Here is a 26,101-nt window from a genome sequence, read left to right as displayed (position 1 = left end):
TCCCCTGTGAGACCGTCAGGACCTGGAGATTTGTTAGCCGCTAGGTGTCGTATCGTTTGTGTGATTTCTTCCGCCGATATCGGAGCGTTCAGCATACGCAATTGTGCAGGGTCAATAAGAGGAAGCCCTGTGTTTGACAGAAACATATCGCCCGCCGTTTCCTCTACGTCTTCCTGCCCATACAACGAAGAGTAGAAATCCCTCATGATGCGCTGCACGCCCAGGGGAGAAGAGTCTACCAAGCCTGAGGGATCCCGAAGAGAGCCTATGTGTGTGGGAGAAGGCCGACCCTTGCACATGCTCGCCAACATCTTGCCCGCTTTATTGCCGAACCTGTGCAAGGACGCAGCCAAGTGGGCAGTGTGGATGCGTTCCACCTTTTCCGCCCAGTCATCAAAAGCTTTCTTAGTCAGAAGCCAAGCTTCTGTGGCCTTGGGGGTGTTCGTGAGAAGTAGGTGCCTGTGTGCCGCGTTTAAACGTTCGATCGCTGCCTTGTAACCGCTTTTGGCATGTCTCTTGTACGCTGCCGCATACGAAATTATGCGGCCCCTTAGGAAGGCTTTGCCCGCTTCCCAAAATAGATGTGGGGAGGAGGAGTGCGCCGCATTAGCCGCCGAGTAGTTTTGCCATTCACGCTCGAGATAAGACTGGAAGTCATGATTTTTTGCCAAAAAGGAGGGGAATCGCCAAATAAGTGGGACCGTCGGGGAGCCTGCGAGGTCAATGGACAGGGCTAGGGGAGAGTGGTCAGAAATAGCCATATCGTGAATATTTGCGTCTTGTATCAGGGGGAGGAGAGAATCAGAACAGAAGAAATAGTCGATCCTAGTGAAGGTCTTGTGAGGGTGAGAATAAAAGGTATATTCACGGTCTGTCGGGTGGAAGTGTCGCCACACGTCAATCAGTGATAATGAGTCTACAAGAGTGGTCAGGGGAGTAGGAGATTCCATAGTGCGGGAGCGGGATGATTGAGGGTGCAAGGATTTGTCCATAACTACATCCATAACCACATTAAAATCACCCCCCAGTAGTCGTGGGGTCTGTGGCAGTGTTAGGGCCCGTGTCGATAGCGACGAGTAAAAGGACATAAAAAGGACATAAAAAGGCATACACGTTGGATATGACTAATTCCCTACTGTTGATGCGAACGTGTGCAGAGACATATCGGCCTTCCTCATCCGTATCCACAGCCAGGATTTCCACTGAGACCTGCTTGTGGAAAAGAATGAGGACACCAGCCTTGCGGCCCACTGCCGCTGATCCTATCACCTTACCCACCCAAAGCTTTTCCATGCGGTGCATATCCGCCGCCGGAAGGTGCGATTCCTGGAGAAGAGCTATGTCCGCCCGGAGGCGTTTTAAATGCCGCAGGACTTTCATCCTCTTCGCCGGGGATCTGAGTCCCTTAACGTTCCAGGATATCAGCGTCATTTGTCATACAAAAATGGTCGATATGTTAGACAGTTATGGTACATCATGCCCAAAAATATGATATAGTTATGCCAGAGTACGGTGGGGGAAGCTACAGAGTTAAATGAAAGAAGCTCCAAGTGCCGTCTAGAGCTCAAGGGGTGACGACCGTTGGGGGGGGGGCCCAGGGGAGAAGGGAAGGGATAACTGGAAGGAGCAACATCTGCAGAACAGAGAAACATAGCAAAACAATAGCATCAACTTCACTTTTTTCCGCATGTGTGTTCAATAGAGCGCAGCTCCCCAAGCGTGACTCCAGAAACGACCGGGGCGGATCAGGCCCTATAAGCGAACGCATCTGGAGTGAGACCTGGGTCGCAATGAACGAACAGAGCTAGGCGCTGCCACAGCACAAAATGCGGAGCATAGAGAGGAGAACAGTAAAACCTTAAGGGCTGAGAGAATTATAAGCGACATGTAATAAACAGGTTGATCTACTCCAGTTTGTGGAGGGTATGCTTACGGAAATTGCCGTATGACGGCAGGCGTCATCCAGGGACAGGTCACAGAAGAAGAGTACTGAGGTCCCAGGAGACATAAGGAAGCACCAAGGAGGCAGGAGAAAGGTCAATGAGGGGGTCCAGAGCGGCCAGAGCTAACCACATCCGCATATTGCTGCCTTTTCGGAGATTCTTTCCGTGGGCTGTGCTGTGGATCCAGTCTGGAGAGGGAGGATGATTCATAAGTAGATGACTGACCCGAGTCGCCATGATGAAGGGATCGAACAAATTTTTCTGCTTCCGAGGGGTCCTGGAAGGACAGTTGTTCGCCGTTCGGGGCACGAAGGCGTAGCGTCGCCGGGTAGGCCAAGGTAAATTTTAAACGTTCGTTGTGTAGTTGCGAGCAAACGTTCTGGAAAGCTTTACGTCTTTTTGCGACGTCAACAGAATAGTCAGCGAAGATCAGTATTTTCATACCTTCTATTTGGAAGTGTGGAGTTTGGCGGAATTTCTGCAAGATGGCCGATTTGTCTGCATAGTTAAGGTATTTTGCAATTATGGGGCGAGGGGTCTTCCGATCCTCAGAATAGAGTCCCATCCTGTGCGCCCGTTCCACCACACATATTCCTTGTAGGCCCAAGGCAGCCGGTATTTTGCGTGCACACAGCTCAGGGATAGCCGAGGGGGCAACAGATTCCGGGATCCCTATGAACCGAAGGTTGCTCCGCCTGGATCGGTTCTCCAAATCCTCAAGCTTGTCCATTATCACCCTATTGAGTTTATCCTGGGATTGTTCCGTTCCCTGCATTTGGTAAATTTCGTCTTCTATGCTGGAGATTCTACCTTCAGCTTCATTTAGGCGACGGGAGTGAGACTCCAGCTCTTTTCTGATGCAGGCCATGCCTGCAGCCACCGCTTGTTCCACTGAAGCTTTGATGGTGGGGGTGAGCAGGGCGACCACTGCCTGGGCGATCCGGTCCGTGGAAGGGTCCGCAGCTGAGGAGGATATGGCAGAGGTCGGCTGCGAGCTCTCCTCGGGCTGCTGGGAGGTGTCCATGGCAGCTGGAGCAGGCATTTTCGCGGAGTAGGCCGCGACCGCGGCCTCGATTTGGGCCGTGCCCGGCGGAGGTCGCGCCCCCGCTTTTTCTAAGAAGCACTCCATGGCGGAGCAAACGGAGGGGCTGTGCCGGGTCCGGGGGGGTTCGGAAGGCAGATGGAGTGCCAATGGGGCAGGCTGGAGGTGCTGGGCCGGCTTTTTATGCCGATTTTTGGAGCCACGCCGCGGGAGCTGAGTAGTGCTCAACTACTCCATGCGGCGCTGGAACCGGAAGTCAGGGGAGGTATTATTGTTCAGTGTAGGACATACTTTTTCTTTTAGGGAAGTCACTGAGTTTTCTCCTAACATGAATAAAAATGTAACACAACAATCAAACGTTTGAGTTTCATTCAAAGTTTGAGGGTTAGTTGTACATCTGTAGTTGTTCAACTTAATTTGGAGATACTCAGTAACTGCCAGTCCTTGCATTTGACATCTGCTTTCAAAGAAAGTATGGTATATCACTGTTGCCTAGTGTAGGGATCAGTTGTGAAGTAATTTACTGCTGTATTTCTTGGTATTGGCTGCAGCCTCTGATGGAAAAATGTTTTCCAATGTTCTCGCTCGATAGTGGTTAATCACTAAATCAACTTCTGTCGAGCAGAAACGGCCATGGATGGATCAAAATTCAGTCAGTTCCTGCTGAACTGCCCTAAAATCAAGCTTAACACCTATTTTATGTATAAAACCTGGATATCAACACTTTGAAAATGTCTACAATACCAATAAGACCTTCTTATGCTTACTTTTGCTAGAAATTCGAAAACTAAAATCTGCTTGGTTCTGAAGTCAAAAGATACTTTGTATGCACTATAGGGGTTAATTAAAAAGACAGTGAGCAATGTACTGAAGTGGAATACTATGAAAGCTGGCCATACACAGCTCTGGTCTTTTTCCATTCAGCCAGTGGGCTGAACAAAAGAAAAAACTGAACTGATTCCCCCATTCACACATTCGAGGTGGATGCAGGAATCCTCCCCCCTTCCAGAATACACTGATCAGCCCTGCAGCTGATTGACTACATATGTAGATTGAAGCAAAATTTCCAACAAGCTTGTTCATTAAAAGTTGATTGTTACATTGATTTCTCATGAACAGGAACAGCCATAGATTGATCAAAATATGGCTGGTCCCTGCTGAACCAGCCGAATTTAGACTAATCTATGCCCAGGTTTACATTTTTTTCCCCCAATTTTTTTATAAAGTGATACTGTATATTGTTACTGGCTCAGTGGAGAAGTCAAGAGAGTACAAAAAGCACAAAAGTGAAAGGAAACTGGATGCAGGCTGGAGTGCACTGGGAATCACATAGGTGCTGGTAATGGCTGAAACATGTACACAGGTGCATGGGGTGCAGGGTACTTGCTTAAATACACAGGAGATTATTAAAGACAGAATGATGGCTAAGGTGCACAAGGAAGTCACAGATAAGGCTGGGTTCACACTGGTGCTAATTGGATGCCAGTTTCACCCCATCCAATTTGCTTATCAGGAGCCTGTGACTGTCTCCCAATGGGACAGCTGCGGAGTGGTTTGCAGGAAATTCATGTGCGTCTTCTGGCCTTTTACAGGTTAGAATTCAGCAAAAATTTCGGACTGAATCCCGACCTGAAACGGTGAATGGGACGCACCGAATCTCCTGCTGTGAGCCACTTCACAATCCAAAGTGAAACTAGCCTAAATGTATGCTGGTTACTAGCTGGAGTGCACAAAAAATCATATAAGTGTGGGGTGCAAGTTTCTGGCTTGAATACACATGAAATTAAGTAGGTACTGGTTGCATGCTTCAGGTTGGAATACAAAAAGAGTCACTGGAGCCAGGAACACTGGGAATATGCTAGGATCACAGAGAATCATTGTAGACATGTTCAGGAAGTCTCTAAGAGTCACAAGGGGCTTGGCATCTGGCATGATGACTCTATGCTCAGACATTAGGCAGCACATGCTCTGGCCCTTTAAGACAAAGCCTGACCATGGATTGGCTGAGGCACTGGTGTTAACTGATTGGCTGCACCCCAACAGCTTTGTACAGGGTAGGAAGACCCAGTGCTGGAATGTGAAACAGGTGAGCATGACTGGAATGAAAGGTTTTGACACTTTTTTTTATTGCTAACCATGACCACATTAGGGAGATAAGCTGAAATCAGTTCATCAGGGTACATATCCCACCTGGTGGACAAGGCTCATGAGAGACTGTACTACTTAAAGAAGTGTCCCTCTCAGCTTCCATGATGTTGCCATTGGGAGTGTGCTGACTTATTTCATCTCTCTGCGTAAAGGGATGTGCATGGTTCATGAAATAAATGCTTTACAGAGGGTAATAACAATAGTGCAGACGATTATTAAAGGGGCATATTTACTGGATACTAAAGAACCGGGGGTAGGTAGGTGCCTTGAGAGAGCTCATAATATCCTGAAGGATAGCATCCTGAGAATGTCTTACAGTTTTGCTTACAGCGTTGCTTTAAGACAGGGGGGTTAGAAGTATTTTCTCTTGTACCACCAAGCTGGAAAACAGCTTCTTTCTGTGGTCCATACAGTTTTTCTAGAAGCTTTTTAGGGGTAAATTAACCCCCCTGCTGACCATGCAACTTAGATATATGGTGACATGGCAGCTCTACTGTGCTATATCATGTGCATAGTACATGGGCCATCACTTCTGCGTTGAGGGCGTGCACAGGGGAAGCCGATTGGCGGGTACCGCAGACCCGATGTCCACCGCCACCCGGCAATCTTTTGTTACACAGGCAGAACAGCAGTAAACAAGGCAGATTGCCGTTCTGTTAGTAGGGAAGGCATTGTGTTTCTGCAAAGCAGGAGCACGGATCCATGCCTTCCCCTAGTAAAAGCACACTCCCACAGTTTAGTAAAGCACAGGCTAGGCACACATTTAACCCTTTGATGGCCCCTGATGTTAATCCCCTCCCAGCTAGTGTTATTAGTACAGTATCGAAGTCCCTTTAAAAGTCGTCATTATTTGTAAAAAATTTACAAAATAAAAATATCCCATAGATTGTAGACACTATAATATTTGTGCTAACCAAATCAATTTCCCCCCTATTGGGATTTTTTTTTACCAAAAATATATAGCAGAATACTTATTGCCCAAAATTAATGAAGAAATTCGATTTTTTTAATTTTTTTTATTGGATGTGTGTTATACATTGGGTATATAAAAGAATCACCCCTCTTTAAATAATCACATTATGCTGCTTTGCAGCCTGAAATGAAGACAGACACTGTTTTTGTTTTATCCACCTGTATTTTTCAGTACAACATCCAAGTGAAAGATATAACATCAACATGTAAGAAAAAAAAAAAAAACTCAGAATCATTGAGTTGGAAAAAGGATCACCCCCCTCCTAAAAATGACTTGTAAACTCAATCAGGTTTAGCCTGTGATCTTCTCAATTGCGCACAAAGCCATTTGACTTTCAACTGTGATCAGCTGTGGTCATTTTGATTCGCTCAGCATGAAAATAGCTTTCCTGGAGCATTTCAGTCCCTGATAGTGCAACTGAAGCAAGCAATCAACTGTCACTGGGATCTCCAGGATAAAGTTGTGGACAGGCACAAGTCCGGAGATGGATACAAAAAATGTCAAAGGCTTTATTAATGCCTAGAAGCACAGTGAAGTCTATTAAATAAGAAGTGGTAGGTATTTGATACAACACAGACCCTCCCTGGACCAGGACATCACTTCAAACTGGATGAAAGAGCCAGGAGAAAACTGGTCAGAGAGGTTACCAAGAGGCCTACAGCAACTCTGAAGCAGTTGCAGGAGTTTATGTCAATGAGTAGTCATTGTGTGCATGTGACAACAATATCACAAATTATCTACAAATGTGGTTTGTATGGGAGGGTTGCAAGAAAAAAGCCACTTCTCAAGAAAGACCACATGCAGTCATGACTAAGCTTTGCCAAAACGCACCTTGAAGAGTCTGAGGCCACATGGAAAAAGTTATTATGGTCCGATGAGATTTCTGCAGTAAAGCATGGAGGTGGTAATATCCTATTATGGGGTGTTTCTTTGCAGCAGGAACTGGAGCACTTGTCAGGATAGAAGGAAAAATGGACGGGGCAAAACACCATCAAATTCTTAAGGAATATCTGCTGCCCTCTGCCAGAAAGTTGTCAATGGGAAGAAAATGTACCTTTCAACATGACAATAACCCAAAGCACACAGTAAAAATGGCCACACAGTGGTTGAATGTGAAAAGGGTAAATGTCCTTGCATGGCCTAGTCAGAACCCAGACTTAAAGCCAGTTGAAAATATGTGGAATGACTTGAAGACTACAGTCCACAAATGGTCACCGTCAAATTTAACTGAACTTCAGCAGTTCTGCAAAGAAGAGTTGGCAAATATTGCAAAGTCTAGATGTGCAAAGTTAATAAAGACATATCCCAACAGACTAAAGGCTAACTTTGCAGGGGGGTAAATCTTCCGGAGGTCAAGTGGTCAAATGTGTAGCATGTATTTATTATGCAATGTATGTGTTGTTTTTATGAAGATAGTGTTTCATGTGAGGTATGTGATGTCTTTTATTGTGAGGTAGCTGCATTTGCATTTCATTTTATGACTCTAATTGTAAAATGATAATACATTTTTCTGAATCTGATTTTTAATATTTCCCTATTCGATTAACAAATGTGCTTTTATTGCTTGTGTGTCCCTTCTGAAGAGTTTCTGCACACTTTCTGTCCAAGTGACCCAACAGTGAATATTAGAAAAGCTATCTAACATGGTCAAGGTAGCAAGAAAAGTCTGACAAATGTTCCAACCATTTCCCATTCTAACCTAAACAAAATACTGTACATTTTTTAATGCATTTTACTAAAAACATAACTTGTAGCAATCAAAACTCAAATTTCATGTTCTGAATGCAGTAAACTGTCACACTACCCTCCTCCTAAATCCAGCTCTGGATATCCTGGTTTCACCGCAGCTAATCAGCAAACAGGTGCCACCTTAAGTGGCTAGGCAATGTATTGCTTCGCCTAAATCAAGCTCACCCATGCTTCTAGAGACTTACCTGCATCCTAAGTTTCCAGTCTTCTTTGTGTCCTAGTGTTCTCTTCAGTCCACATGCCTCTGTACTCCACTTCCTCCAGGAAGGAGGCCTCTGTGTCTCCAGAGCACCCTTGTGTTTTCAGTGTGCCTCTGTGTACTCCTGTGTCTATAAAGCACCCTGTTTGCCTCCATTTCTCCCAAGCACCTCTATGCTTCCAGCTCACTATTGAGTTTTTAAGTGTCTGCAGTGCGTTCCCATGCCTTCAGCTCATCTCTTTGTGCCTCTGTGTCTGCAGAGCACCTCCGTACCTCCACCTTATCTCTGGACACCTCCATGTCTCCGGTGTGCCCCTGTGTCTACAGCACACCTCTGTGCATCTCCATGTCTCCAGAGCGCCCCCTGACTTTAGGTTGCCTCTGGGTGCTTCCATGTTTCCAGTGCAGACTATGGTACAAATAAATAAAGTAACAATTGGGAGTGTGGTGACTCATTGGAATGGTGTATATACACAGGTGTATCTCATAAAATTAAAATATCATCAAACGTTTATTTATTTCAGTAATTCAATTCAAAAAGTAAAACTAATACATTTTATAAGGATGGGTTACACACAGAGGGAAATATTTCAAGCATGTCTTTCTTTTAATTTTGATGATTCTGGCTTACAGCTAGTGAAAACCTAAAATTCAGTATCTCCAAAAATTAGAATATTACATAAGATCAATTAAAAAAGGATTTTTAATACAGAAATCTTGACTTACTGAAAAGTATGTCCATGTACAGTATAGTATGCACTTAACCTCCCTGGCGGTGATCCCGAGCGTGACTCGGGGTTGATTTTTTCTATCAGGAGCGGTAACCCCGAGTCACGCTCGGGGTGGATGTGCAGAGAGCGCAGCGGTGTTCTCTTACCTTCTCCTGTCGATCCAGCGATGATCTCTCATTGCTGTGATAGCCAGCCGAGAGTCCCGCCGCTCCTCCGTCCTCCGTCGGTGTGATGACTTCCTAGTTCCGTTCCCTGCAGCAGCAATGCTGCATGGGAGCGGAACTAGGGAGGGAAATTAAAAAAAAAGAAAAAAAAAACGTTGCAAAAAACACAAACACATAACACATTTTATATATGTGTATATATATATATATATATATATATATATATATATATGTATATGTGTATATATGTATATATATATATATATATATATGCACACACACATATATATATATATATATATGTATATGTATATATATATATAAAATTATATTATTGATTCAATTATAATTCATGCGTTATATATTACATATATATATATATATATATATATATATATATATATATATATATATATATATATACATATATATATATATATATATATATATATATATATATATATATATATATATATATATATATATATATATATATATATATATATATATATATATATATATATATATATATATATATATTATATAATGCATGAATTATAATCTAATCAATAATATTATTTTATTATATATATTATATATTAAATAATAAAATTATATTATTGATTTGATTATAATTCATGCGTTTGTGTTTCAAATTTATCACATCTGGGATGTCTACTAGACTCTTGTTTTGGTCAGGTTTAAGTCAGTAATTACTAAGAATTGTAGGCCTATAATACATAACGCCAAATTTCCATGAAAAGAATTGTACCGCTTTTGGTATGTAATTCCTGACAGAATCATACCGCCAGGGAGGTTAATACCTGGTCGGGGCTCCTTTTGCATCAATTATTTCATCAATGTGGCCTGACATGGAGGTGATCAGCCTGTGCCACTGCTGAGTTGTTATGGAAGCCCAGGTTGCTTTGATAGCGGCCGTCAGCTCATCGGCATTGTTGGGTCTGGTGTCTCTCATCTTTCTCTTGACAATACCCCACTGATTCTCTATGGGGTCTAGGTCAAGCGAGTTTTGTGGCCAATCAAGCACAGTGATACCATGATCATTAAACCAGGTATTGGTACTTTTGGCAGTGTGGGCAGGTGCCAAGTCCTGCTGTAAAATTAATTCAGCATCTCCATGAAGCTGATAAGCAAAGGGAAGCATGAAGTGCTCTATAAATTCCTGGTAGAGGGCTGTGCTGACTTTGGACTAGATAAAACACAGTGGACCATCACCAGCAAATGACTGACTGTGGAAACTTCACACTGGACCTCATGCAACTTGGATTCTGTGCCTCTCCACTCTTCCTTCAGACTCTGGGGCCTTGATTTCCAAATGAATGCAACAATTTCCACAATCTGCAATGATTTGGGGAGCCATGTCATCTGCTGGTGTTGGTCCACTGTGTTTTATCAAATCTAAAGTCAGCGCAGCCCTCTACCAGGAAATTATAGAGCACTTCATGCTTCCCTCTGCTGACCAGCTTTATGGAGATGCTGATTTTGTAGCAGGACTTAGTACCTGCCCACACTGAAAAAAATGGCAATAACTGTTTTAATGATCATGGTATCACGGTGTTTGACTGGCCAGCAAACTCGCCTGACCTAAACCCCATAGAGAATCTGTGGGGTACTGTCAAGAGGAAGGTGAGAGACACCAGACCCAACAATGCAGATAAGCTGAAGGCTGCTATCAAAGAAACATGGGCTTCCATAACACATTAGCAGTGCCACAGGCTGATCACTTCCATTCCACACCGCATTGATGCAGTAATTCATGTAAAAGGAGCCCTGACCAAGTATTGAGTGCATACTATACTGTACATGGACATACTATTCAGTAAGCCAACATTTCTGTATGAAAAATCCTTTTTTTTTTTATTGGTCTTATGTAATATTCACATTTTCTGAGATACTGAATTTTAGGTGTTTACTAGGCGTAAGCAAAAATCATCAAAATGAAAAGAAAGAAATTATTGAAATATATAAATCTTTGTGTAACACATCTATATAAAATATATGAGTTTCAATTTTTGAATTGAATTACTGAAATAAATTACCTTTTGGATGATATTCTAATTTTATGAGATGCACCTGTGTATATATTTATATATATATATATATATATATATATATATATATTTCAGACACATATCCTTGAGACCCTTATCCATTTATACATCTGCTTTAACAAGTTAATTTTGTTTGGATCGGTAAGCTCATTCATAATTTAACCCTTTAACCTCTCTTTCTGCAGGTGTAACAACAGTACTTACCATGACCACACTGAGCATCAGCGCCAGAAATTCTCTTCCAAAAGTAGCCTATGCCACTGCCATGGACTGGTTTATAGCAGTGTGTTATGCATTTGTATTTTCAGCTTTGATTGAATTTGCAACTGTGAACTATTTCACAAAACGAGGGTATGCTTGGGATGGAAAAAGTGTAGTTCCAGAGAAGGTAATATTGCATTTTCATAAAAGTTGCATATTGGTAATTTGTAAATAGTGTATTTGTAATCCACGTTTCATTATATATCTAATTTGTACCCAAGATCTCTTTACTAAGAGTGGCTCCTTCTGGCCCAAATCAGAACATGTTTTGCAAAGGTAGCATGAAATCATATTTATGTTAGCAGCAGGTTTCTCATACTTTTGCTGAGTTGTCTCTTGAAACACATTCCAGCAGCAGGACATCCTCTTGAATTGCTGTCTTTGCTAACAGGCAACTGGGGCGTTTATGTGTCAGTGGAGGAGAAAATAGGTGATATCTCCACTGACCCATAAAATGAGCTGCATAGAGAAACAACTTAGTAAAAGGAAAAGCAGCAACACCTGAGTAGAGAGCCCATTAAGATTGGATTGTGAAGAAAAATTGTTGCCGTAAAAAATGGACCACACCCCTATGTAGTACAAAACCATAAAGAGAGAAAAAAGATGGTGTTTTAAAGGCCCAAATGAGATGGTCAAAAAATATGTGATGCAACACGGAAATAAAGTTAAAAATACATATTTATTAATAAATTCTGTTCACATAAAAAAGCATGCATAACCATGCTATGAAGACATGCATACATATAACATCTACATATAATGATTTTAAAATGAGAACACAAAATGGGTAACCGGATGGTGGGGTCTCAGTCAGAAAAGATGGACCATGTCCATCTTTTCTGACTGAGACCCCACCATCCGGTTACCCATTTAGTGTTCTCATTTTAAATTCATTATATGTAGATGTCTTCATAGCATGGTTATGCATGCTTTTTTATGTGAACAGAATTTATCAATAAATATGTATTTTTTTTAACTTTACTTCCGTGTTGCATCATATATTTTGACCATCTCATTTGGGCCTTTAAAACCCCATCTTTTTTCTCTCTTTATGGTTTTAAGATTGGAATGTATTGTCTGCGTGTTTCTCCTTTTAGTTATCTTAAGCAGTCTGAGGTTAGCTTTTGTCCAACTAGTGATCTTGTGCTTACTTTGCGAAATGTTACCCAACTAATACTGATTATTAGTACTAGCAGATGATGTAGTAGTAGTAGTAGGGGTAACAGGAGTAGCAGTGGAAGGATTGTTAATATAAAACAAAATCAGTGTTTAAAGTCCAAAGTCTGGTGGACCTTCTTGTGGGATTTATTTAAAAGGAACTTTGAAGTAATGTCTAGTCTTTGGATTAACAATAGCATACTGAACCTGCAATGCTGCCGTTGCATTTAAGAAATAGGTAGGTGCTTTAAAAGTAAACACTGGTAAGATTGTATTACTGCTTGTCAACATTAATGGAACAGTGCCACCAGGTGGCTTTATCAGAAAAAGCACACATTATACACAGTTTCTTTTGCATACCATAGGACAAAAAAAAATCACATGTATTATTTTGCTTGACTTCCTTTAATTCTGCATTAAATGTAAATTGACAACAATATTTAACCAGTTTTAGAAAAGTTATTAATAGGACAAGGTTAAAATATAACTGATAGTTTAGTTAAGAATATACACTGTGATGTATCAACTGTAACATAAAAATGAAAAAGTAATAACATTTGCAATATGTATTATTATTTAACTGAAATTCCCAAAATACCCATTACGCGATTCTGATCCAGGAAATGCTGGTAATGTGCAGATTAAGGGGTACATACAACTTTAGCATACTCATATACAGGCGGTCCCCGGGTTATAAACATCCGACTTACAAACAACTCCTATTTACAAACGAAGGGAGACAACAGGAAGTGAGGAGAAATCTAGCTCTAGGAAGGGAAATTCACTCCTGCAAGAGTTCTCATGGGAAAAAGGTGTCTCCTCTGAAGCTTTATCACCAATCCTTGTTTCTACAACACAACATTTTCAAAATCCAGTTGTCATAGGGACAGAAAGTGAGGTGAAATCTTCTGAACAGGGGCACAGACAGCAAAACAAAATATTCTTTTGACTGGAACTAAACTTATAAAATGTACTTGTTCTGACTTACAAATAATTTCAACTTTAGAGCAAACCTACAGTTCCTATCTTGTTTGTAACCCGGGGACCAACTGTATTAGAAACTTGGGAAAGAGTCATCTGGAAAGGCAGAGTCCACACAAAAACAGTTTTACCTGCTATACAGCATCCTCCCAAAAGTATATACTGCAAACTACAGACACTCTTTTAAAAACTTTATAGGTGTATTATAGGTTACCTTTTGACCATGAATCCTATACTACCAATCAACTATTCTGAATATAATTAAACGTCTATGATAACATGCTAAGAACAAAGAAAATGGGTTATGTGTAGCATGATGACATTCCATAGATTAAAAGAGAAGTATGGGATTCGAAAAACATCAACAATTATACACACTATGTAGATGCAGCATCGATCTAATGTTGTATCTGTTCCTCGCCACCTCTACACCGATAACTCAATCAAAGAACAATTATCGCTCAGTTCTCGGGTCAACTTTCAGTCATTGGCTCTCTGTTCTGCCCTCCAATGCTCACTGGAGTGCCACACTGTGCAGGGGGTGGGAGCTTCTGGCTCAGGTGTTTGGTGTGTTGAGAGGCTGAGCCAGCTGCCAGACAGTCAGACATTATTGTCAGGATCCTTGCAGAGCCTGGATGGCTGAGAGCTGACAGCAAGCTTTAGCCTGCTGTGAGCTAAATCTGGGTCACAGGAGTGCTGAACTATGATCTCTCCTGTGAACCACAGAAGAAATATGGCCAAAAGGACTTGAAGTTGTTGTAAACCGTCACAAATACCAAGTGAAGTGAACAGCCTCAGGTGATGGACAGAGATGAAACAAATCCTCCTACATAGGTTTTACATAGTTACATAGTTAGTCAGATTGAAAAAAGACACAAGTCCATCTGTCTCAACCAATAAAAAACAATAAAGAAAACACAACCATACAATACCATATACAAAATATATACAAAATCCTATACCCGCTGTTGATCCAGAAGAAGGCAAAAAACACTAGCAATTAGCAACAGTAGGGGAATTCCTGATCCCCAAGAGGCAATTGGATATTCCCTGGATCAATTTAACCTATCAATTTTAGTACCCAGTTATATTATGTACACCTAGGAAAGAATCCAGGCCTTTTTTAAAGCAATCTACTGAGCTGGCCAGAACCACCTCTGGAGGGAGTCTATTACACATTTTCACTCTGGAGGGAGTCTATTACACATTTTCACAGCTCGTACTGTGAAGAAACCTTTCTGTGTTTGAAGATAAAATATATTTTCCTCTAGATTTAAAGAGTGCCCCCTTGTCCTCTGTGATGACCTTAAAGTGAAACTCAAAACCGAGTTCACTATATGGACTCCTTATGTATTTTTACATGTTGATCATATCCCCCCTTAATCTCCTCTTCTCAAGAGAGAATAAATTCAGTTCCTCTAATCTTTCCTCATAGCAGGGCTCTTCCATGCCTCTTATCAGTTTGGTTGCCCTTCTCTTCACTTTCTCAAGTTCCACCGATATCCTTTTTAAGAACTGGTGCCCAAAACTGAACTGATATTCCAGATGAGGTCTTACTAATGATTTGTACAGGGTCAAAATTATATCTCTCTCTCTGGAGTCCAAGCCTCTATTAATACAAGAAAGGACTTGCTTGCTTTGGAAACTGCCCATTGGCATTGCATGCTATTATTAAGCTTATGATCTACCAGAACACGCAGATCCTTCTCCGCTATAGATGCTCCCAGTTGTACTCCTCCACCACTGAAAACCTTAGACCATTCAGAGTAAGAATCATTAACCATTACTCTCTGAATTCTATATTTTAGCCAATTTTCTTTCCATTTAAAAAAATGAGCTTTCCAAGCCAGTAGACTTTACCTTACACATTAGCCGTGTGTGGGAAACACTTTTGCAAAATCCAAGTATATTAGCCACCCCACTGTCCAAGGTTTTACTTACTGTACCTCCTCATAAAAAGAAATCAGTTTTGTTTGACAACTTCTGTCTTTCATGAATCCATGGTGTCTGTTGCCTAAAATATTTTTTGCCAGCAAGAACTCATCTATTTTGTCTTTTATTAAATTATCCTGTATCTACCCGACTATAGAAGTTAAACTAACAGGTCTATAATTACTTGGCAAAGACTTTGATCCCTTTTTAAATATAGGCACCACACTGGCCCTACGCCAATCCAATGGTACTATTCCAGTCACTAACAAGTCCCTAAAACTTAGGAACAAAGGCTTTGAAATGACAGAGCTCAATTCTTTTAGGATGCATGGGTGGATGCCATCTGGTCCAGGTGCTTTATCCACATTTATAATGTCTAAATATTTCTGGACCATATCACTTTTGAGCCTTTGTGGATCATTTGGGGCTGTGTCAATACCATCCTCATTATGGTCATGAGCTCCCCCATGCTCTTTTGTATACACAAAGTTGAAGAAAGTATTTATTAAATTTGCCTTCTCTTTGTCCTCAGTCGCCCACTCCAAATTACTTTGTAAAGGGTCTACATGCTCAGACCTGAACGTTTTACTATTAATATATTTGAAGAATGTTTTGGGGTTTGTCCTACTATCTTTTGCAATCTGTCATTCATTTTGAACTTGTGCGTCCTTGATTCTTTGTGACAATTAAACAATGATAGTGTTCCTTTATTTTTATATTTTTTAAAAGCTCTTTTCTTATTATTTATAGCTTTGTTAATTTTGGGCATGAGCCACATAGGTTTTATTTTTAGCCTTTTAAAATTATTGCCCATGGGAATATAATTTGCAGTGAGTTTTCATACAGTTTTTTTGAAGAATTACCATTTCTGTTCTGTTTTCATCAATGCCAATATTCCCTCCCAGTCAAAGTCTTGGAGAGCAGCCCTCATCCTTGGAAAATTTGCTCTCTTAAAGTTGTGTTTTTTATATTTCCTGTATGCGTTTGTTGCTAACATTAAAATAAATCATATTATGGTCACTGCGACCCAGATGTTCTTTTATATGAACATTAATAATAAGCTCTGCATGGTTTGAGATTACCAGGTCCAGCATCATTTCTAGTCGGGGCCTCAATAAACTGCACCATAAAATTGTCTTGTAATAGGTTTATACATTTTTGCCCTTAAACTGTTCCAGCAGTGCCATTCTCCAGTCAATCTCTGGGTAGTTAAAATCCCCCATTATTATGACTGTCCCAGCCCTTGCAGCCCTTTCTATATGTGCAAGGAGCCGAGTCTCCACCTCCCCATTAATATTGGGAGTTCTATAACAAACTCCAATGATAATCTTTGTATTGCGCACACCCATGTACATTTCCACCCATACTGCTTCAGACTCATCACACTCTCCATCAACTAGATCCTCGTTCACACTCGAGGTTATATCTGATTTATCTGCAGTCTTCTCCTTTCTACACCCTTTCAGAAGTGCAGATCGTGTTAAAGATCTTTCTTCATCTGTCTCAGCAGAACAGAGGGTGGAGAGACTGCAGGTACACTGTGTGAGAGATGATTGGAGTAAAGGAACCCACCCCATCCACACAGCAGAAGAACTGTGTTGTAAATAGACTTGCTCCATTTTGAGCTCTCCCCTCTGATACAAATTTATCTCAGGAAAACTTCTTAGAAGTCACTCATGCTGATAACAGAGGAATGAAGCACCAGAGAGAGCTTTGGAAAGAGATAGATAAACACTACAGATATTCATGTGCTTAGTTCAAATCTTGGAGTTTACAACTGCTTTAAGCCTTACTTCTCCTTTAAATTAAATGTGATCCCTTACCTTGTAAAACAGTCTATTCAATTTAAAATAAAAAATTCAAGACAAAACATTTGTGTATATCATAAAAAAAGAAAAAAAAAAAAAAAAATACATTTTTCTTTTGGTTGTGTGGATGGATACTCCTTGTAATTATGGTTAGGGCCTAGCAGCAGCAACTTCGAAGCACACAGTCCAGTGAAAAATGCAGAATACAGACATAAAAACACTGAAATACACCAATGAGCTTGTCAGGGGGTTGTGTCAGCAGGAGGCAGAGAAACAGTAGGACACTGTTCCTACATGTGATGATCTGTGCAGGGCTTATGTCAGCACAAATCTGACCAGTGAAGTATAGGCAGGCTGTGCTCCAAAGTAAAATGCAAAGAAGCAAACTGACCAGGATATGATGGATGTGTTTCCTTGCCCTTGTGTGGTCAGTTTGAAATAGGAAAGCAGGGAGACAGCAGGATCACAAGGTATCTCACACAAAGGAAGCTTGCAAAGAAAACACAATTCCTTTCAATACAAGTACAAGGTACAGTGTAACATACACTTTAAACACTTTAATACCAGGCACTTTACCCCCCTTTCCTGTTCAGGTAAATTTTCAGCGTTCAGCATTGTCGCACTTTGAATGACGATTGCGCAGTCATGAAACGCTGTACCCATACAAACATTTTTTTCACACAAATAGAGATTGCTTTTGCTGGTATTTAATCACCACTGGGCTTTTTATTTATTTTGTTTTTATTTTTTTTTGGGCTTTTTATTTTTTGCTAAATTAATGAAAAAAAAATATTAAAAAAAAAAACATTTTTTTCTTTGTTTCTGTTATAACGTTTTGCAATTAAATAATCAGTCTTATTAAATTTAGGTCAACATGTATTCTGTTATATTTCTTTTTAGTCTATAGAAAGGTTAGAGTCCTCAAACAATGGTATATATACCTGAAAATTTATCAATCCTAATGTTCTGACCACCTATCTTATTTCTTGAGGCCTGAAAACACCAGGACAGTACAAATACCCCATTTTTGGAAAGTAGACAGTCCAAGGTATTTAATAAGAGGCATGACACATTTTTTAAAGTTGTACATTTTTGTCACAGTTTTTTGGAAAATGAAGAAAACAAAAAAAAAAAAATTCACAATTATTTTTTTCTATACTTTCACGAGTGCAGTACAGCGGTATCATATAATGGGTGTGGTGGTGATCATGGACACTGAGCGGTGACCGTATGTAAAAAGAAAATATTAATAATAATGTTTTTTTTCTTTTTTATTACATTTTTTTTATGATTTATTTTTTCTAACACACTATGACCAGAGAAATACAGTGTTACCATAGTAACACTGTTCTACTCTGTGGAAGTGATTACATTTTTTTTTTTTTATTTTACATATTATGATTGCTTTTACCAGTTTACATAGGCAGACCACCATTCTGCGTCTCTCGGGAACGATCGTGGGTGGCCGGGAAGCATCAGATCCACAGGACCTGCTGATTGGCGCCCCCTCTGTCCAATCAGTGTGCAATTGGGTCTCCAGTGGAATGCGCATGCCCCCTAAAGGCCATTGCAGGAAATTACGTACAGGTATGTGATTTCAGGCAATAGAGCCAACCTGCCGCAGTGCGCATGGCGCTTCAAGTAACAGTGACTTTGAAAAAGGTTCCTGCACTACTTTTGTGATTTCATTGCAACGTGCATTGACTTCTAATACATGAAGTTGCAAGCTGCGATAAAATCAAAGTTTCAAATCGTACTGACCTGTGGCTTTGAAATCACTCTGAAGTAGTGGGATTTTAAAGCCGCTCTGGTGTGAACCAGGGCTTATTGAGGGAACAGAAAAGAAACATATTCACTTGGATTTATTCAGCTTTGATATTTTAATATTTTTAAACAATTGGGGATAATTCAGACACTCTGCATGTTAATGTGCATTATTTTGCGCATTAACTTGAAATTTGGCAAGGAAGCCATTTCATTTTGAATGGCCTGACAATGCACCATAACACAGGTTTAAAGGAGCTGGCATCATTTTTTCAAAGCAGCTCACCAAGATAAATGGGATGGTTCACATCTGTTTTCTGTGGTGCACTAAAATGCACATATGTTGTGGTGCTCTGGCAAGATGCATCAGGTTCCATTTAAAATGAATGGCTTTAAAGCATAAAGTAGTCAGTTTATAAGATACCATGTGTTGCACACTAGATACTCATTACTAAATCACATATGTACCTGAATTTCAATAAATTTTAGCTTTTAATAAGGACCTCCTCAGTCTGCTACTGCTTCTTCACTGTCCAATCATTAGGCTATGAATGATACAGTCATGTACTTTCTCCAGGTCCAAAGTCTTCTAGAATTTTAGAGACAATTTCATAGCCTGCATTATTTATTTTTATTTTTTTATCTAAACATTATATGAAATTTTAAAATGAACCAGCTATCTATGAAAATTAAGTGATAGTATAGCTAATATATAGTGTTGAGCGAACACGTACCGGATAATTGGATTTTTGTTACCCAGACACGGACCCGAAAACTTTACTGTATGTTCGGGTTTAAAATCCGTGTTCGGTAATTTTATTTCCTGCTTTGTAGGTAATGGCGCGCTTTTAATGGCGGGCTTTCAACAGCCAATCAACAAGCGTTTAACTGGTGTGCGTCATCACAGCCATGCCTACTAATGTATTAGTAGCTGTGATTGGCCAGCTGAAGCATGTGACCCAGGTCTTTATAAGCTCGAGAGACACGGCGCGGTGCGTCAGTCTGCTGTAGTGTAGGGAGAGAGCACACAGAACGGTGCTGGCTGCTGCTGATTAGGGACAGACAGAGTAAAACAACATTGTGCTGAAAAGAATGCAGGGACAGGTCGGAGTGTAGGCAGGAAAAGATATTTGAGCATTTTAGGGACAGGCTGGAGAGATTAGGCAGGGAGAGATGAGGAGACACAGGACAGAACAATCATTCGTTAGCGATCTACATCGATTTTGCTGTGTGGGGGGTGGTGCAGTGAACAATCTTTTTGCCCTCACTTGAGCCCACTGAGGAGGAGGAGGAGGGAGAAAAAAATATATTTTATCAGTCTGTTGTGTGCAGCGTTCAGCTATATTTTACTACAGAGTGCTGTTCTAATCTGCTATTTAAAAATTACAAATATAAAGGGGAATTTATTTTTTTTAAGAGCACTTGTCATGCTCTTAACTACATTTTGCTGCCATTTGCAGCACTCTAGCCTTTTCCATTTGTTTTTTAGAGCCATTTTAGTGCCTGAAAGTTCGGGTCCCCATTGACTTCAATGGGGTTCGGTGTCCGGGTAAAGTTCGGCCGAACCCGCCAAACACGGACATCCAGGTGTCCGCTCAACTCTACTTATATACACAATATCATCTATCAAGTATTGTTGATTGATAACAGGGACATTTTTAATACAAATAAATCCAGAACACAAGAAAAATGCCTAATTATTTTAATATTAGAAAAACCTGCTCTGTCTTGCTAATTTGTATTTGCTCTTTAACTTCTATCAATAACAAATAATGATCCTGCTGTACATCAATAAGGTCCAAAAGCAGTACATTCATGATCAGTAATTGATCTTACTATGGCAATCCACTATCAGACTTGTAATTTTGTTATTTCTATTTCACTGCTCAATAGTTTCCTGCTGTATTCACGGATGCAGTTTTTTGTTTGCATTGATTGCTTGCATACTATGTAACAGAGATTCACAAAATGTTCCTTATATTGCATTTTTGTCCTATTAAACTGCATTATGAACATATAAAAAGCAGTTATTTGGAGACAAAGACACAACTGATATTGAGATATAAAGCTATTTAATTTCAATGACGGCAAGCTATTATAATATACCCTTTAAATTAGAAGTTCCTCAAAAGCATGCATGCTGTTCAACAGTTTGTATAGCCCTGATTTATATGACAGCACTTTGATTACTGGAATAAACTGTACACTGAGGGTTGATTTACCAAAATTGGAGACTGAGTGTAAAACCTGGTGCAGCTGTGCATGGTAGCCAATCAGCTTCTAACTTTAAATGGTCAAAGAAATTGAATAATGCATTACCAGGGGTGGCAACCTGAATGCATAGGGTAATTGGTGTGCCACATCATAATCAAAATAGTTGAGACTGAAGATATAGATATGGACTATATAGGCACATGTATAAAAATATAAAAATGTATTTGTACATAGAAATGACATACAATTTAAAAGAACAAAACATAAATTGCTTTGACATGAAAATTATAACACAACTATAAACCCCAATAGCAAGTATAGTCATATAGCCAAATCCCCTAAGGGGATAGTGATACAGATACCAAGAGCCCCTCGGGGGATGTCAGCGTGGCTACGGTGCTATATGGTGGTGATAGGAGTATCAGCTTGACATGTTTCCTGAAGCTGCTTCTTCAGAAGCATAACTGCCACTAAGAATAAAAAGGTATATAATATATAAAGTCAATATCTAAGTATAACATAGGAATAATGGTAATAGCAATACAAATAAGTAGTATTGCATGACAATAACATAGCACGTCCAAATATGTAATAAACTACCGGTGGGACGCGCTGAGCGGCCGGAGAATCGAGTATGTTATTGTCGTGCAATACTACTTATTTGTATTACTGTTACCATTTTACCATGAGACTAGGCACCCCCTTGCCTACAGCCTCATTTACATATATATATATATATATATATATATATATATATATATATATATATGTACAGTGAAAATACTGATAGCCTGAAAAGATTTGGAGTGGGATTGATATCACTACTCCGCAACTCACTGATTTGTTTGTTGGAGGCTCTGAATCTGCATCTTTCAAAATGGCCACCTCCACACAGAGACATGGAGCAGTGCAAGGGATAGTAAGTCAGTAATGGTGGAAAGATCAGTTGCATGGAAACCACAGATAATATAAGTGGCTAATCCAATCAGGAGACAATGGCATGAATACAAAATGAGACCTAGGCACACATGTGCAGTATAATGGATACATTTTGGGGAGAAAGACTGTGTGGCTTTGAGTGGGACTGCACAGTCACAATCACCACAGGGTTGGAGAAATGGGGGAATTGATTAAAGGACACAAAGGTAAGGTTGATCTTTCAAGGTAATTTTTCAAACAAAAAGAAATGATGGAATTGATCTAAATGTCCCTGTGTAAAATAGATGTGCTACTTCTATGTACTCTTTTGTTTCTGACCAAAGCTCTGATGAACACATATCATTTGAAGGAATACTGAATTTAGAATGCGTTGCTACAGTTTGTCTATTTTTAATATCTTGCTTCTTCTTTTTTTTATTTCCTTATTAAAATGGATAAAGTTTTATTTCTGCTTCCCTTCTATTCATTATCTGGAAGGACTGAAATCAGGGATCCTCTTGTTTCATGAATGAGGGATATATTTTTAGTTTAAAGTTGAAAATCACTTTAATTTGGATGCAATTCCTGTCTGTTGTTGCTTTATTTTTCTAACAAATTTTTGTTTTATCTAGCCAAAAAAGGTAAAGGATCCTCTCATAAAGAAGAACAACACATATGCTTCAGCAACAGCCAACTACCCACCCATAGCCCGAGACCCTGGTTTGGCAACCATTGCTAAAAGTGCAACCATAGAACCAAAAGATATTGAACCAAAACCAAAACCTGCAGAACCCAAGAAAACATTCAACAGTGTGAGCAAAATTGACCGGCTATCAAGAATAGCTTTTCCTCTCCTATTTGGGATCTTTAACTTAGTCTACTGGGCAACGTATTTAAATCGGGAACCAGCAATCAAACCATCAACACCACCTCAATAACCCATCAACTCATATCCATGTTCTGTCTTTTGCACTGGGAATTGCTTCCAGTATTTAAAACGGAAAATTCCTATTTGCCATATTACCTCTGTCTTAAGGAATTTGAAGGTTTGCGTATGAAACATAGTTTTAAAAAAGAAAAAAATAGAAGAGGCCACTGCTTGATGCCACGGTACAGATATGTTGTTTGTCCAATACAAGAGGTATCTGTGAATCCTGAACTGGACATGTGAAACTAGACAAGAGTTTAATTAGTAGCATGTCATTGAAATACCTAGCAGATAGAGATGTGCCCTGTTCACCATATCTACAATTTATAGTTTACAGGGATATATGTTATATATTTAAAATGACAGTAATATACTGTAAATACAGGAACTCCATGTAGTAAACACTACTGTATGAGTAGTACATAAAGTTTACATTCAATGCAAATGTTTGTTGTAAACTAGAAAAAAAAAAGGTTGTTGGCTTTCCGCATCTTGGTTACTGTTGAACGTCTTCAGTTCTTATATTCAGTCATTTATCAGGTAACATGGCAGGAGGCCGACTATGGATTATAGAGGTCTAAAAGTGGTTGAAGTGTCGAGACATGGGCATCAAGTCTTGTCATAAGTATTTAATAATGCTTGATGTTTTCTAATGCTTCAAAACCCATAATCACACATGACTCTTTTTAATAAGAAGAAATATACATTCAACAGAAGCATTCCCTTTGCAAAACAATCCATTTACCACCTGTTTCTTTTAAAAATACAATTAATATAAATAATATGTTAAACAGGTATACTAGAATTTATTGAAACTGGCACAAATTCTAAAAATTACACTGCTAGTGTAATAAAACATGCATTATTGTAGCCCAGATAGTTTATTCTTGCTTCAAACATGCAGCCATGTGCTTAAGAATTTCCTATTTCTGTTTTTTTAATTATTTGTGTTTGTTTGGACATTTGAAGCAAACACAAATGTTTAGTGATTTACTAAATGAATTAAAAAAAATACTAATTTAGTAAATCACCTGTATAGCATTATTTATAAGTTATCCAGACAAGTCAATTCTTAATTGATAATTCAAAACTGATTCCTCTTTAAACAGTTCTTCAGGTTAAGAGAGTGGGGGTTCTTCTTTTAGTTTTCTTTTCCAACCTCCTATTTTTTTGCAAATCCTAAATAATTACTGAAGCTGCATGATCCTTAATTATTCATCTTTGCTGAGCATTGCAGCATTACAAATGGGAAGCAACTGTTTTTTTTTTTTCTTTGTCCATGTGAAAAAGAAGAGGCGTATTTATTCTATCTCTGCATTGAATATTAATTAAATTATACAGCTAAGTAGAACTTAGACAGTGGTTTTTATATGCAATATTCAAAATGGCAGATAGACTAGTTATTAAATTAATTCTCTATTATATAGATTATTTAAGAGAAGAAAAAAAAAAACAATCACAGTGAATGTTTTACCTTAGTACCTCATGAACAACTATTTTTTAACTTTTTTAGAGTACATTAATACATACAGTATATACTTCCCACTGAAACATTGTTTAAAATTGTCATCTACCAGTAAGAAAAAGCAAACAGAATACATATTGTAATGTAAAAAAATGTGTTACTTATGTTGGTGGGTACAGTACTATTTTTTATTTTTAGGCCCCCTACTTTCTCTCCTGTACTGTTACCATCAATATCCTAATATGCTTCTGCTTGCACTATCATGTGTTCCCACACCCAAACAGATATATACAAACAAATAGTGCCACGCAATCACCTTGCAGTTGTACACCTCCCATTTATACTTAATTATTTGTGCACAATATATTTTTTATTTATTGTCATACAATTCATCCAGAACCGAAGAGTGGTAGGGTGATCAGAGCCTCAGTCTGCCTCCTGAGATCTGAACTCATCTTCAGCATAATGGCTGGACCTGCAAAGACAGCAATGCCTTCCAATAGAGAGTTTTATTTTTCAAAGTATTTGCTGCAGCTTTTTTCTGGAAGGAGATGAGTCCTGATGTCTTGTGAGATCATAAACTCGTTAAAGAGGAAGGTGCATACTGACCTATTTTTACATATCGGTCCATTTTTTTGAGGTGATCGCACATGGTGACCGGTAGTGGAGCAAGTGGAGGCACAAATAGTGGATTTTCTGCACTTGTTTTTGCACAGACACTTGTACTGTTGAAAAAGCATATTGGGCCAATTAAAACCTTTATACATATTGGATAATTTTTATGTACTAGGAATTATTGATATTATGGAGTATTTTGTACCCATTGTCACATATATTTTTCATATGCTGGTAATTTTTTTCAATATTTTTTGTGCAAATAAAAAAGCATAAGTGGGAGGTGCGGAATTGTAAGCATGGTGGCACTATTTGTTTATGCAACCCCTTTACTGTGGTGGAACTGCCAATTAGGAAGGATGAAAGATTAAGTATTTAGGCATTTGCAACATACCCAACCCTGATGTACATTTTAGGTTTACTGGGCATTTTCATCAATAAAATAAACAGTCATAGTTAAAGTAATTAAACTAAACTATTATTATTAACAGAAAATCTAAAAAAATCCATGCTCAGTTCCACATGAATTGTTAAATAATTTTCTAGTTAAATATTCCTATATAGTAGACAACAATAGATTGCTATTGAGGAATGTGATTTTAACTCATAGTGTAGCTTTTAATATAGAACTTCTATCATTTAGTTACCTTTTGTTAGTATATTAACTTTTGCATTTATAATGTCAATTTTCTATGTTTACAAAAGGTCTAACAGGTGGATAGTCGCACGTAGAAGGTTACAAGTTAGACACAATGCAAATTATCTAAAACAACAGCTAAAACACATTAACCACTTCAGCCCCGAAAGGTTTTACCTCCTTCCTTACCAGGCCATTTTTTGCGATATGGCACTGTGTTGTTTTACTGACATTTGCGTGGTCGTGCAATGTAGTACCCAAAAAAAAATTGATGTACTTTTTTCCCACAAATAAAGCTTTCTTTTGGTGGTAATTGATCACCTCTGGGATTTTTATTTTTTGCGCTATAAACAAAAAAAAAAATGAAAATTTTGAAAAAAAAAACCAATATTTTTTAAT

General features: G+C 39.1%; 1 protein-coding gene across 2 annotated transcripts in view; it reads left to right on the top strand.

The window, feature by feature from the left end:
- The window catches only part of GABRA1 (gamma-aminobutyric acid type A receptor subunit alpha1), a 288,453-nt gene extending 265,324 nt beyond the window's left edge, over window positions 1-23,129 (top strand). For both annotated transcript variants that reach the window (XM_082256517.1, XM_082256516.1), the window contains exons 9-10: window positions 11,207-11,409; window positions 22,690-23,129. In XM_082256517.1, coding sequence (XP_082112643.1) covers window positions 11,207-11,409; window positions 22,690-22,995 — 509 coding nt within the window. In that variant the 3' untranslated portion in view covers window positions 22,996-23,129. The remainder of the gene's footprint in view (window positions 1-11,206; window positions 11,410-22,689) is intronic.
- The last annotated feature ends 2,972 nt before the right edge of the window (window positions 23,130-26,101 follow it).

Source organism: Pelophylax lessonae, assembly GCF_965119305.1.
Source record: "Pelophylax lessonae genome assembly, chromosome: 4".
Classification (NCBI taxonomy): Eukaryota; Metazoa; Chordata; class Amphibia; order Anura; family Ranidae; genus Pelophylax; species Pelophylax lessonae.
The sequence above is the reverse complement of the archived record's forward strand: the minus strand, read 5'-3'. Positions and strand labels throughout refer to the sequence as shown.